Source organism: Apteryx rowi, unplaced genomic scaffold (genome assembly GCF_003343035.1).
Source record: "Apteryx rowi isolate R43461 unplaced genomic scaffold, aptRow1 scaffold_692, whole genome shotgun sequence".
NCBI classification, from domain to species: Eukaryota; Metazoa; Chordata; class Aves; order Apterygiformes; family Apterygidae; genus Apteryx; species Apteryx rowi.
The window spans coordinates 68,055-83,270 of record NW_020450974.1 but is presented as its reverse complement, the minus strand read 5'-3'; the positions used below and the strand labels follow the sequence as shown (position 1 = coordinate 83,270).

At 34.6% G+C, this 15,216-nt stretch overlaps 1 protein-coding gene across 4 annotated transcripts in view; it reads left to right on the top strand.

Annotated features, from left to right (window-relative positions):
* Positions 1-14,675, top strand: part of CEP135 (centrosomal protein 135) — a 43,397-nt gene extending 28,722 nt beyond the window's left edge. Inside the window, exons 20-26 of one of the 4 annotated variants that reach the window (XM_026086428.1) lie at positions 2,173-2,283; positions 4,153-4,338; positions 5,168-5,377; positions 6,514-6,716; positions 10,751-10,855; positions 11,245-11,391; positions 14,027-14,675. In XM_026086428.1, the coding sequence (XP_025942213.1) occupies positions 2,173-2,283; positions 4,153-4,338; positions 5,168-5,377; positions 6,514-6,716; positions 10,751-10,855; positions 11,245-11,391; positions 14,027-14,075 (1,011 nt within the window). In that variant the 3' untranslated portion in view covers positions 14,076-14,675. The other 3 variants (XM_026086427.1, XM_026086429.1, XM_026086430.1) reach the window with 3 other exon arrangements.
* Positions 14,676-15,216: the final 541 nt, after the last annotated feature.

Here is a 15,216-nt window from a genome sequence, read left to right as displayed (position 1 = left end):
ACAGAAGGCTATCAGATTGGTTAAGCATCATTTCCCCTTGGTGAAGCCATGCTGACTACTCCTGATCACTTTCTTGTCCTCCACATGCTTGGAAAGGGCCTCCAGGATGAGCTGCTCCATCACCTTTCCAGAGATGGAGGTGAGGCTGACTGGCCTGTAGTTCCCTGGGTCCTCCTTCTTGCCCTTCTTGAAGACTGGGGTGACGTTGGCTTTCTTCCAGTCTTCTTCAGGCACCTCTCCTGTTCTCCATGACCTTTCAAAGATGATGGAGAGTGGCTTAGCAATGACATCCACCAGCTCCCTCAGCACTCATGGGTGCATCCTATCAGGGCCCATGGATTTGTGGGTGTCAAGTTTGCTTAAATGATCTCTAACCCCATCCTCCTCAGCCAAGGTGGTGGTGTAGGTCAAATAAAAATTCTGTAAGATAGAAACAGTTGAGAGGTCTGTGAACTAAACTTTGATCAACATTATTCTTCTGTGGCCATCTTCATCTTGAGATGTTCCTCATGCGTTGGTCACAAGCTAAAATAGCCACTGGTGTGTAAGGCTTATTCTGTCAAAAGCACAGATGGCATGTATAATGCATGTCTGTATCCACATTTTCTAATCGGCTTTATTCCATCTCTTCTTACTTGGACTTCTGTGGGCCTTGAATCCATGGCTGGGAGAGCCAGAAGTGTGTGCAGTCTTGTTAATCCCTCACATAAAGTATGAGAAGTAGTGAGGTGGTTTTGTGCAACCCTTGGTTACTGCTGACCAAAAGTTTCCTAGCTCCAAATGCATGAGGTGGATATTCCCTTACAACAGAATGTGCATATGAACAGTATATAACAAAAATGTCCAGTATTTATAAGGTAAGTTATAAGCATTAGAAAAACTTGGTTAGAGAGGGTATTAATGTGATTTAAAGAGCTAGCCCAAAGTTTTGTTGTAACTTATTACTGTCCATTGAGTTTGTATAACAAATGCAACTCTTTTACAGCTCATCAAGAGATTCAAGTGCTTTGTACAATTTTGATACTGAGATGCAAATGTTACTTTGAATTTGTTGTAAGTGCCAACTCTAAAAATAGTCAGGGCCTTGTTAGTTTAACTGTTTCTTTCCATTTCCCTCAGTCAACTCAGCTGAGTCTGAGGATGGTATGTACAATATAGCAAGATGTTTTAAGTGACAGTGACTCTGAACAGATTTTGTAAAACGTAGGGTACAATACATAGATATGTGGGTGTATTATTGAAATTAGGGATGCCATTCGCAGGTATCTAATAAAATGAAATATTAAATATTTTCATAATATGATGACTAAAGTTTACCTGGTGTGTTTTGTCATGCTACCTCAGGGACAAGCAGCCTGAATTCAACAAATGCTAAATAAGGCACACCACAGAAATGGTGCTGTTGACAAATGTTGACATACCATCAAAAGAAGAGGGGAAGGAAATATGGCTATATGCTCTATTTCCCCCACATTTGATACCATCATGTGGTGTCAGCTACTCAAGAAAGTATGTTTTCTTAATGCGGTGAAAACTGGGGCATTCTACCTGGGGATAGCATAGAAGATTCTTGCCTTTTTGGCAAGACACAGAGAAAGATGAGAGCTGAACCTGAGAGGGAACCAGAGAGGTGGCTGTTCCATCTCAACTAGATTCCAAGGAGCAATGTTGGTGTTTAAATATGATCTTAATAATGCATTTGGTTATTTTTATTTTTGTAGCATCTTATTGCAATTCTGATTTAAAATAAATGTTTGCTTGTTACCAAGCTGACTCTTTGGAGAATTGACACGCAAAACAACAGTCCCTTGCTTGATAAGTGAACCTTAAAGCAAGACTTAAAAAAAAAACATCCCAGCTTCTGAACATGTATGTGTTAAATCTTCCAAAGAGCAACAGTGTGTGTCACCAGAGGAGCTGCACATTTTAAAAAACGGTATAACATTCATTGCTAATTCTGTGATTATTGTTGACTGGAAAACTCTTGATCTACCTAAGGTAATAAGGGATATATCTGAACTATACAAATCCCAAAGGAATTTGACTAAATTACTTAAAAGTAGAAGAGAATAAAATCTAGGGCATATACAACTACTTTAATTTAGTCTGACACAAAAATATACAGATTACTTTACTCTAATGCACTGTTTTGCCTTTATGCAATCTTTTTAGGCTGTCAGTACTGAACTGGAAGATGCAATACGTGAAAAAGAAGAGATGAAGACTAGAGTTCATAATTATATAACTGAAGTTTCCAGATTTGAAAGCTTGATGGCCTTAAAGGTAAAGACATAATCTGTAGGCATTCATTGTTTTCAGTAAATGCGTTGGGTTGAGAGTGTAAAATTTTAGAATTTAGATTTTAGAATACAAGAAACAAATTAAGAATTGTAGGGTTTGGAATTTTCCCCACCACCATCACTTTTTTTCTTTTTTTTTCTTTCTAGCAGCAGTATTTTCAAGCTACTAATAGATTCTTATAAAAACTTATTAGTTCTGAAGCTTTGATAAATTCTGGCACATATCAACTTCACTGATGTTATTTAAGTTGGCCATAATACTAGAGAAACCGTGTTTGAAATATTGTTTTTCTTTTTGAGTTTTGGGGGTTTTTTACAAGGCAACTGGTAAAATATTTGGTACTATTTCATCATTATAGGCAACAAGCAAAGTTAAGTGATAGTTTTTACTATTTGACACTTTTGGTAAAGAGAAAACTTACGTGTGGTTCTGCTATGGGAAAGAGTGAAAAAAAAAAAAAAAAAAAAAAAAGTGTTTTCTCTGTGAATGATGAAAGTTAAAAGTATTTCCTGTACTGACAAAATTGGTTTGCTAATGTGTTTTATCCTGATACTTGGAATCACAAGTATGAGCCTGTGAACTAAATATTAGAGTAGTCTAAATATAATTTATGTTCAAGTCAATGTGAACTGATAAATTTATTATGTGACTTTGAATAGGAAAGAATGAGTTTTGATCAGACTTAGCTTACATGTGCTGGAGGAATACATATAATTTAGCTACTTTTTACAAATATATATTGAAGCATAGACAGAGGTTCAGGTCGGTAGTATCCATTAGCTTTGGATCCCCAATTTAAAACACTTGGAGCTTAGTTTTTAAGAATGTTTATAATTATATTGCAAGTCATATGTCCAGAGCAGTTCAGCTACAGATGTGGGTACTCATAATTTTGGCAATGGCAGTGTAATTATTCAAATCAAGTACCAAGAAGCTGTAGAATATACAGCCAATGGCCAATTATGAAAGGTTGGTTTCAGGGTTTTGTCTGGTATTACACATGATTTTTGTCTGTAGAGGCAAAGATTTTCTTTTCTCCAGTGTTTCCGCATTGCAGTATTTCTGCAGTGTTTGGTTGCTTAATCATGAGTTTCTCTTTCCTAGTTGCCCTTGCCTCATTCTGTCTGTACCTTCCAAGTTCTGGAGGAAATACAGAAGGAATTTCGCAAACAATAGCCTTCCTCACCAGATAAACCTGATTCATACTAGCAGCATGTTCAGCCTGCTGTACACTGCATGAAGAGGGGAAGAGGGAAAGGTAGCTAAATACAGAGGAAAAATAAAGCACCGCCTTATAATACGCGTTTCCAGTTGGACCAAATTAAAATTCACAAGCAACATTTGTTCTATCACTGCTTAACTTGTAAGCACTTTTAAGTTCGCAGTTCCATACTTTTATGATAGACTGTTTATGTGTATATGCCCAAATAGATTATCAGTCTTTCAGGCACTGTTGTAATACAAATATTAGTAAGAGTGCAGTGTATACAGGAACTAAAGATGGAGTCCGGCTGGAATTTTTTGGAAAGAGGAGCACTGTGATCAGTACATCTCAGTAATGTGACACTTGACAATGCAGAGAGATCCAAAAGAAAAACCTTGTAACTCATTAACTGCTGGTCAGTATTTCTATGTAATAAAACTGAATGCCATCACTGTATCTATTTGCCATTTGGACCTGCAAAAGGGATGATACCCTTTCCTAATTGCCAGAAAATAGGGTTAAGAAAATGGAGAAAGTTTCTACTTTCTCATGGAAAAAATGTTATAAATATGGGGAATAAGCATTAAAAAAATCAAGTGACTTGAAAGTATGTGGATCATTACAGAGTGGTTTACTGTTTCATCTAGGAAAAAGAAAATCAAGATTTGTTAGAGAAGTTCCGAATGCTCCATATGCAAGCTGAAGACTGGGAAATCAAAGCTCATCAAGCTGAAGGAGAAGGCAGCTCGATACGGCTTGAACTCCTTTCTGTAGATACAGACCGGAGACATCTTCGAGAGAGAGTAGAACTTCTAGAAAAAGAGATTCAAGAGGTAATAATTAATGTAGTATAATTCTGTCAAGGAAAGTGAGTTACATTCAAGTTGTTTTTAATGAAGTCAATGTATTGCTTTTAATGCTTTAATGGAAGTTGATTCCTACACATGAATATTTCAATTGTGGACACTTCAGATTTTGAATTGGTAACTGATTCTGGTTAGACACATTTTCTCTTTAAAGGTTCTGTAGGAAATTTTGTTTATTTGCTTAAAAAATATTTGCATGTAGCTTTATGAGTATTTTGAAAATTTAGTTATTAAATTTCTTTGAAGCCTTTGAATAAAGAATTTGAAGCATTGGTGACAAGAATAAAGGTAGATAGAAATCTGGTAGTAGTCTAAATCTAGTGGTAGTCTAAATCCAGAAATCCATTATCCATCAGGAATTTTGTTATGCAGAAACCTAGACCAGTATTATAGAAAATAATGAGGTTTATATTTTAGAAGCAGTAAGTTCATGGAGGTCAAGAAGGTTTTAGAGTATAGTAGGTGTGGACTCACCATAGTTTGTCTATCTTTTAATTCTCCAGAAAAAAAGAGTAGTAAACGATAGTAAAGAATAGATTGTATTTTTTGTTTTTTAAGCTTTTAATTCTTCTTCAAAGCTGCAATACAGCCTCCTTCCACTCTTGTTTAATGCCTGTGTAATTCTTCATGATCTTAATAGTTGTTCTTAGCTGTGATTTAGGGAGAGGGAAGGCAATTAGTATAATCTAAAGTTCAGTTTACCGTGCAGGGAAAAGGAAGTACAAAAAAAGTGTTACTCAACAGAGAACTGTTGCATTTAACACTGGGGGTGGTATCCGTGTTTGTCTTTGTTTAGCATATCGTTGCACATCAAACATATGAATCTCAGATCTCCTCCATTACAAAAAATATGTCCAAACTGGAAGAGGACCTTAAACGTGAAAGTCAGGAAAAGTCTTCTGTGTTGGCTGACCTGACTTCTGTGAGAGAACTGTGTGTGAAACTTGAGTCTAGCAAAGACCTTTTATCTCGGCAGCTGACATCCAAAAGCATGGATTATGAAAGGGTAAGTAGCAGAGGCAAGTTTAATTTATTATAATAAAATATCTTATTTTGTTTTTAATCAACAAACGTGTGTTATATTATAAATACTATATTTTTTGTACAGAAAAAGAGAATTTGATTCATTACCATTACCAAATGTGGCAGCCATAGATTTGCTAACTAGAAAGGCAAGCTATATTTATGTGTTTTTATGTACTTTACCATAATTTTCAAATTTTCAGTTTTTTTTTTTAATAAAAGATGAATAGTGCATCTCTTTTTTAGAAATTAAAGACTTTTCTCTAAGGATTTTTTTTCAATTGAAATGAAATTTTAGATTTAGCTGAAATGCATAAAATACTTTGAAATATTTGGGCCACAAAGGTGATTAATGGGCTATAGCATGTCTGATATGAGCAGAGGCTGAGAGAGCTGAGACTGTTTAGCCCAGAGAAGAGAAGGCTCGGGGGGATTTCTCAATGTATATAAATACCTGATGGGAGGGTGTCAAGAGGACGGGGCCAGACTCTTCTCTGTGGTCCCCAGTGACAGGGCGAGAGGCAATGGGCACAAACTGAAACACAGGAAATTCCACCTGAACACAGGAAAACACTTCTTCACTGTGAGGGTGGTTGAACACTGGAACAGGTTGCCCAGAGAGGTTGCGGAGTCTCCATCCTTGCAGATATTCAAAACTCAACGGACCCAGTCCTGGGCAACCCACTTTAACTGACCCTGCTTGAGCAGGGGGGTTAGACCACATGATCTCCAGAGGTCCCTTCCAAGCCCAACTCTTTTCTGATTCTGTGAAATAGTTATTTCAATAGAATAAAAGCAGTATTACATTTCCTTAATATGTGAACTTTTTTCTTTGCAACTGATTATTAAATGAAGTTGTGTCTATACTTAGTGACTTGATCTGACTTTCTGTTACTGTATTCAAAAACATGGGAACAGTAAGTCTCATCCTCACAGAATTTGTTTATATTCATAAAGTAGTTTTAGGGCTTAATATGTCTTTTGAGCTCAGTTTCAGTTTTCATTTTTATGAAACTTTCAATCATTTCGTTTTTTGTAACAAGTTTTCAGGAAAGAGAACTCTGTGTGTTTGTGTTTGTAAACCAGTGTATTAATAATGAATATAAATTTGTGCCTTAGGTTCTAGCTGAGTTAGAAGATGTAAAATCAGAGGCAGAGTTGCTGAAAAAGCAGTTATCCAGTGAGAGACTTACAATTCAGAACCTTGAAACATTGCTGGCTACTAGTAGAGATAAAGAATTTCAGAACCATTTAACATTGCATGAGAAAGATTCAGAAATTCAGTTACTGAAAGACAAGCTAACACTCGCCGAGAGCAAACTGTAAGTTTTAATTGTTGTATGTTTTATATGAGTTATGAAGAAACTTATGCACATAGTCAAATCTTCACTACTTAGTATGGTTGAGTGGATTTTAGCAGCCATGCCTTTTGGCCTATCATGACATTGTTTACTTTTAAGTTTCTCTTGGGATCTTTCAGATCTCTTTGAGTATTCACAACTAATTGCAGTAGACATCAGTTTAGCACTAGCAGTGTTCCAAAGGAAACCTACTGTTAGAGATTGGTACACTCTGCTGAGCTTGTTTTCACAGTCTTGAGAATAAGCACTCAATTTCTCTCTGAATTTGTTCCCAGTCTGAACTCCAGATTGTTTGCTTTGGTTTAGTTCTTTCTGTGCTGGTCGTTATTTATTTTCACATCAGAATCTTTCCCGCAGCAGTCAGGCACAAGAGGTGATGTCTTTCATGAAGTTTTCATGTCTGATTTAATTCTCCCATCTTTTTAGGGGAGTCACTAAAATCCTTTCCATAAGCCTTATAGGTAGCTGATCTGTTGCTGGCATTACTGGACTTTATTTCCACTACAGAGCCAGACAAGACATGATAATTGATAAAATTGTTTAGTTGAGTGCATCTGTAAATGTATGTATGCATTCCAGTATGATTTGGATATTTAAACTTTGCATCCCAATATATAACTCCTCAAAGAACGTGACTCTCCTCCTTCACAGGTTCTGATTTTGTTCTTAGCTTCAGGGAGCAATGGATTTCAGCTCTGCTTTTTAGCCAAATGTCACATTTTTATTTGTCTTTGAAGAACTGGCATCTGTGAGCTTAACTATTAAGACAACTCAAATTTTCTTAATTATGAACTATATTTTTATGCTTTTTTTATTGGAGAGTATTCTGAAGTCCTGACTCCTTTAGAGCAGCTTGGAATCATCAAGCATCTCAAAGCAAACAGAATCTGAATCTTACCTGAATTATTTTTAGAGTAAAATTTTTACATATGTATAGTGAAGATGCCTGATGTCCTTGCTTTGATTACAATATGAATCACTTACATATAAAATAGTAAAGTCATAGCTCTTTAAAAAAGCAAAACTACATTTGCTTCTATTAGTATGAACTGTTAAGTAAAAAATGGTATATCACATATTGTTTCTTTAAATATAAATAGAGCTGAAACTGACACCTACACTAAGTGTGGCCAGCACTTTCCCTTATAACTGTCTTTGTTTATAACCTCAGTAAACTAACCACAACTTCTTATGCTGTGCATCTGCCTAAAGTAGTGGGTTTTTTTTTTTTTTTTTTATTAACACTTTTGCAGAGGAAAGGTTAACCTGTTCGGAAGAATGAAGTTAAGGGATGAATATGTTATTCATATGAAATTCATGTACCAGAGAAGTGAGGGATTTAATACATTTTCCTTATGATTTGGAGCAGGGAAATTGAAATTTTGGTTGTAGGTATTATCATGTGTTGAAAATACCTTTTATTCTCCTGGTGATGAATTTACCAGTGATTATAGTGATATCTTTGCATTAAATAGCAAGAAGGAGCAGTAGCAGCTGAATGTAGAAGGTGGTGAAGAGTAAAGTCAAACCAGAATTTCAAGAAAGGAAGAGCAGATACACCCAGTTAATAAGTACTAAGGTGGGGCAGAAAGGAAACACATGGAAGGTAAAAGGACAGATCATGCTCCCTTATAAAATACAGACTATAGCATTCCTGTACTGAATCTGTAAATGACAACGCTATCAATCAGTCCTGAGCAACTCGTTGTTCCGTATCTTAGAATCACTGAATTTTGTTTACTTGAAAAAAAAAAAATTCTAAATCACATACAAAGAATATTAACTGTTGGAATATCCTGACTACTAAATAAACAATGAAAAAGTTAGAAAAACTGAAAGAAAGAAAGAATTAGGTTTTCATTTAATGTTAATTTGGCTTTCCTGTGTACAAACATGATACAAGTCTATTTAAATTACTTCATAGTAATTTCTTCACAAAGTTTCTTCTAAAGACATTGTAGGACTCTTTCTTGTTTGTTGCAAATGTCAGTAGTTATGTTTTTGATAGGGTGGAATACTGCAGGCAGAGGGAAAATGTTCTCCCGGAGGAACAATGGCTATTCTATCGCACTGAGTTGTTCTACTACCTTTACCCCAAACATTCTGTATCTTTCTAGGCAAATGTTCAGATGTGGGAGCTATTTGTATATGCCCTGTTTTCCAGTATTGAGTTTGTAGTACTTGGAGACTAAAGAACAGAAGCTTTAAATGCTCACAGCTGTGCCTGAAGTCCATGGTGGTTATGCTTGTATCTTGTGAAATAAAAGAATTCAGTGGACTTGGCATAATTTCAGTTCTAGCAGATGAAAATTTTCTGTCAGTATTGAACATTATTTACAATTTTGGCCTTACCATGCCTGTGCTTCCACTCTCTGTTTATAAAATGGAGTTTTCACAACCTCTGACTTTAGATTCTCGAAATGAAGTTTTGCTTGAGGAGCTCTGCAGTGCCATAATTCTGAGTTCTGTGAAGCTTATGAAGGAGCGAGTAGTTGTATACTTGGGGTTCTATTTGGGTAATAAGGCAGTAAATGAAATCTGAGACTCTGCAGTGATTAAATATTAAATAAACAGAATGTACTGAGTAGCTAAACTACTTGTCAAGAGCTATCTGCATCTCCTGTGAAAGAGGTAGATGTCCTGTGGGAAAAATAGTATGTGATCATATAATCTTATTATATGATTACTATGCATAAAGGTTCCAAACTAAATTAGTCTTAATCTTTTCTAATTTTTGAGTGATTGACTTCATGATCTTAGTTTTGTTTTAATGTCATTTACATGTAATAACCTCAGAACTTACAGAACTGTTTGCTTTCTTTTTATTTTACAATAATGATACTGGGTCCTGAATTCTTACCTCCATCCTGAAAGCATATGCCAGTCTCTGAAGGACTTAGAATAAGATATCATCGAAAGCTGAAACCTGTTCTCTTCTGCATCTGTTCACAACACACTGGATCAAGAGATCATTCTAGGAATTTTACTGATGAGTAGGGAACACAGGAAAAATCTGCTTTTTTTTTTTTTTTTTTTTTTTTTNNNACTTGAGTAGCTTGTATCTCCCTGGAGTCAGACCAGCAGGTGCCAGATGGGAAGTCTGTGACTGAGCTAGAAATGGAATCCATTCTCCGGAATTCAAGTCCAGGGCTTTAGCCACAAACTAGTACATCTTTGCATCCTCCAGAAGTGACTTTTGAGCAATCTCCATCATACTGGCTTTGAAGACTATATGGAATAACATGGTTGTCTAGATTCTGATTTAGACACCTAACTTTACGCTCAAGTTAATGATAATTTTGCTTGCTTTCTAATAGAGTTTACGGTGTTTTGCAAACAAGCATTGAGCTATCCAAGCTGATGGTTAGCTGAGAAGTACATTTAATTGTTACTTAAGATTGACAAAGCTCCTTTTCTTTCTGATTCTTGCAGTTGAACCAGTTGGGCCCAGTCAGGAGGTAGCTGGTCTGAGCTTGCTTTAATACCAGTTCTACATAGATTTGATTCAGTTATGTTCATTTCTAGCCAGAGAGTTGTAGCCTGCTTTGATACACTTTTTGTTGAAGCTATATCTGTTACTTTTGTGTTTTTTGTTGGTAGCTATTACTTTTTTTTTATTCTTTTTAAATGTACACCTAAAGACCTTCTCATATTGCAGCAGAGGCTAGTAAATCAATAAAACAATCATTTGTTTCATCTGTTATTATAAAACATGTCTATGTTTAACTTTGTCCAAAAAAAAAAAAAAAAGATGTACTGTAGTAAGAATATGGTGAGAGGCTTGCTAGCTTCTCACTTCTTCCTCACCTTAATTGCTTCCAGAAACATGCTGTTGTATTTACTGTTCTCACCGCTTCTGATTTGTTTCTGTTTTGGGCTGTGTGAAGCAACATGTTAAGTATCTCCTTTTGTTTTTGTTTGCATTAAGTCCTCTAAGCTCCTAGCTGACGGTGTTCAAAGAAAACTTTGTTGCTTTTCATGGTTTTTTTTTTTAGAAGCAGTCATAACAGAGAGGTTTCCATACTTCGAAGTAAAGTTGCGCAGCTGCAGACTGACTATGATGTTTTGAAAAGACAACTAACAACTGAACGATTTGAACGGTAAGGGGCTGTATATTTCCTAGTAAGGTGACTTCTTTTTCATCTTTAAAACTGTTGTTTTTTTAAATACAAGGAGAGTTTATGGAAATTTGTGTTCCTAGTGTCATACAAAATCTGATGTTCTCAACTTGAAAACTGCTCAATTTAAAAAAAAAATGCAGTTTCTGAATTCCCTCCTAAATTTTGTGAATTTACCATCGCTTTTAATTTTTTTTTCCCTTTCTCATGAAAACAAGAAGAAAGTTGAGTGACATTGTAAGAAAGCAAGGCTCTTTGCAAAGTATTGCAAGTATCACCAAGAAAAAACATGGGAAAAAGTTAATTCTTCTTCCTCCTAATATCCTGCAGTACCAAAGTGTTACGTAACTAAAATTACTATCTGTTGGTAGAGAGCGTGCAATTCAGGAGATGCGTCGACATGGCCTCTCTATGTCATCGTTACGCACTTCGCCTCCTCTCAGTTCAACATTAAGGTCTCCTTCGCATTCTCCAGAGYGTGCAACTGTAAGGACAGCTGATCRAGAAGAACCTGAAAAGTAAGTAGTTTGATTTTTATCAGATTGTTTCCATGTGAGTTGGATTTAAACTGTGTGTAATTATTTACTTCTTTAATTATATTAAATTCTTAAATACTATAGGAGGTGCTAAGTTCTTTTTTTGTTGACTCTGATACTATAAAATATTGATTGGAAATATTAGCTGCAAAGTGCTCTCTAAAGACCGTATAATGTAACAGACTCAAATTTGTTTTTTTTAATGGTTTTGCATCAACTGACAGCTTCCAAACACATATTGCCTGCTTATTATTGTCAGTAGTTACATCCAAATATGTATTGCCAATTTATTCTTTTTATTAGTTATGTGCAACCAACAAATGATTCATATTAGGAGATGAACCAGAAATGCCATGAAATTCTCTCAATTACAGCAATGAAGGAAAGACACCCCACAGGTCAAAGTTTAACTAAAATGTGTTTGATTCTGACACATTAGATGAAACTGTCCAAAGAAGTGTCTGAGAGTAATTATCAGAATGTATTTTTCATTGTTTGTGCCTGAAGATTATTAATATCTAAAGTTACGGTCTTCATAGTCTGTCAAAAGTAAATTATAATCAGCTTCTCATCTGTTCATTTTCACTTTCATTCTTCTACTTTTAGAAATCATTTTTGTTTTAGATAATGTCTGCTTGGTGTTAGAGGCCTGATGATTAACTTTATATCCTGTCTCTCCCGTACTATCATGCATCTCAGTAAAGAGTGAAAAGACAGAGAGATAAACAGTGATTGTTTTAGGAAATTGCTAAGTACGCTCACAAACCGAACTAGCTAACTGCTAAACTCCTAGAGACAGTTCCAGACTGGTGAGAGTTCAGACTTTTTCATGTAGGTAAATACATATGGCTTGTCCTCAGGCTTGCTTTTTCAGGCTGGCATGATATGATCCACAGTTTTAGGCAAATTTTTTTTTTTTCTTCTGAGAGTTTATGGCCAGAGAGGGAAAAGGAAGGCTGTAGTAGATGAGATATGAATAATGGGGGATGATATAGCACTTATGACTTTTGCTCTACTGGCGAGCTGTTGGACAAATCCTCTTGTCTTGCAAACCAGTATTTTACACAGTGATTGGTGGATCACTTTCATCTCATTCTTGAGAAACTATTAGACGATATGTTTCTGAGAATGAGTAGCATTATTAGAGAATTATCTATATTCTTCCTTGTTTTATAGCAAGTCAAAATATGTTGCCTTTTGTCCAAAACCAATATAAATAGTCCAGTTGCTATACCTGAGGAATATTGCAGGGTGAACTATTTTTCTTCTTCTGTTTATGTACTCCCTTTTAACAATGACAACTCTGTGCCGTATATTATCAGGGAATTCATGTTTTCATAAAGTGTATATTTTTAAAGAAAGTGTTTTTTAACAACTGCATTCATATGCAGATTAATTTTTACTCTATTGCCTTCTCAACCTATTAATCAATTTTTACACTAGAATGATCTCTGTGTTACCATCACCATCTTTCTCATTGGCATTACTTATTTATTCCTTCTTGGGAGCTTGACACAATAAAGGGACTATGTAATTACACTATTCTGTAGTATAAAAACTTTCTCTAGTTTGATTTAATCTTCTCAAGAAATTTTCTCTTCACTTGAGCAATTAATTAAGAATGATACGTGTTTACAGTTTTGGATAACATGAGAACATGAGGAGATCAGCTCTAATTATTACCTTTTTATTCTAATTTTAATTAGTAAAAAAATATTATAAGCAGATGGCTTTATTTTGAAACTTTTTCTTTCTCCACCAGAAATGTGAGCTTCAGGGAATAACCAATACTTAAGCAATAGAAGCATTATCTTGTTTCAAGGACTTGTTTTTGAAAATTATGAAGGCTGACATGTATGTAGAATATCTACCTCTGAGTTTTCTTCAAATCAGTTATCACCTTTGAAATTTGTGAAAACCTGTGAAATAATCAGCTTTGCAAAATTCTACTTTTCCAGTTATCTGGGTTGACTAGATTTTTGCTCGCTGTTTTGATCATTTTTTTTGTTGTGGGTTTTTTTTGTATCGAGACTGGCTAAGCTTTGTGATTATTTTGCAAACCTAATGTAATAATTATAAGAAGGAAACAAGTACTTGATAGGACAGCCTCTTGTTTTCATTTTACTATTTGATTTCTATTTGCTTATYGTATATGGTTACAGAAGTTCATCTTACAGTGTGAACTAACATTGGAGAACATGCTTATTTATCTTAAAAAATGCTGAGCCAATATATATGTATACTGATGATGGTTTCCTGTGTATTTGTGTTTTTAACAAGTGTTTTTGTTTACATATCATTACTTTTAAACACCATGAAGAATGCCAATATATTTTGTGAATGCAAATTGTTTACTGTAGATTTTTCTTAAAAAATAGATCCATTATTTATAAATGTTTTTGACATGTAATAGAATTATTCATCTGCTTTTCTTTAATGTTTTTGTGAAAATGAATTTTTAAAATATTTTCCCAATATTAAATGAAAATGAAAGAAAAACTGATATTTTTAGAAAGTATTGAAATCCTTCAAATATTATAAAATTAATTCTAAAGTATTTTATATTCACATTTCCAAATCATATCTGGAGATATTTTTCAAATTTTCTTTTAAAAAGATCAGAGCAAAATCTGGAATCCTTCACGCAGTTGAGCTCAAGCTGTTAGAGAGGTGACACAGGTCTTTACATTATGACACACATATTGGGTAAGTGCAGTGACAACTAATCTTTAAAATAGCCGACGTACTTAGCAGAGGATAACAGCAAATTTAGACTATGAAGTAAGATGCAACTAGCATTCAGAATCTTGTGATAAACTGTTAAAGTCCATCTATACAGATAATTGTATATAAGATCATTGTTCTATTCTAAAATGTTTCTTTTCTGATAGCTACGTGCCATTCAGGTTGATATAATGTCTATTGGTTGGTGTTATGCAGAGGACTCGAGGTGGGAAAGGTATACCGTTGCTGTGCATCTTTGCGTTGACAATTAGTAGTGTTCTACTTGCTGCACGTTGAATAAAAAACTATGATCACCAGCTAAAATTACAAGCATCTTTAATATGTAAGCAACATATTAAATGATGTGAAAGAAATTTTTTTACTTTTATATTTTGTCTCTTTTGCACTAAGATTGTTACAGTTATAAATTAATAAAGAATAATGTATTAACTGGAACTATTGTCTCATTTTCATAGATAAATAATTGCTACCAGCTATACAGATGTATTTTATTTTTCATATATTTTGTGAGTTTTATTCAATATGTCTATGTATGTATTAAATTATACTCATTCAAAACAACTTAGAACACATGTTCAGAAGTACCTGAAATACTTGCATCATCTTAGGCTTCTGAGCCTCTGAAAGGAATCGTCTATTTACGATGGGTGCATCTCATACTTTTTGTTTTTTAGGTTGCTCATTTCCCACAGGAATGGGGAGATCATTGTTGCTAAGTGTTATTTAGGTATTAATACTGTATTTAATTAGGTCAGTAGTTCCCAATGACACTAGTTATTCAGGATGAAACTATGTTCATTAAGAATGAGAAAAGAACTTATTTTTCTGCTCTCAGTGTCTTCATTGGTGACTTTTAAATATCTTAATTATTTTGTATATAACACCTTTTATATCAGAATCTGAATTTAAAAAGTGGTGTTCTGTTTTATTGAAAATACTTCATCTCATCTTACTAGAAAATGTATATTCTGACATTACAATTAAAATCATCTCACTCCTATTAATAATGCTACTTGCATGAAAATCAGTTATGTAGAATTAGGGGAACGTCCAGCACAGCTG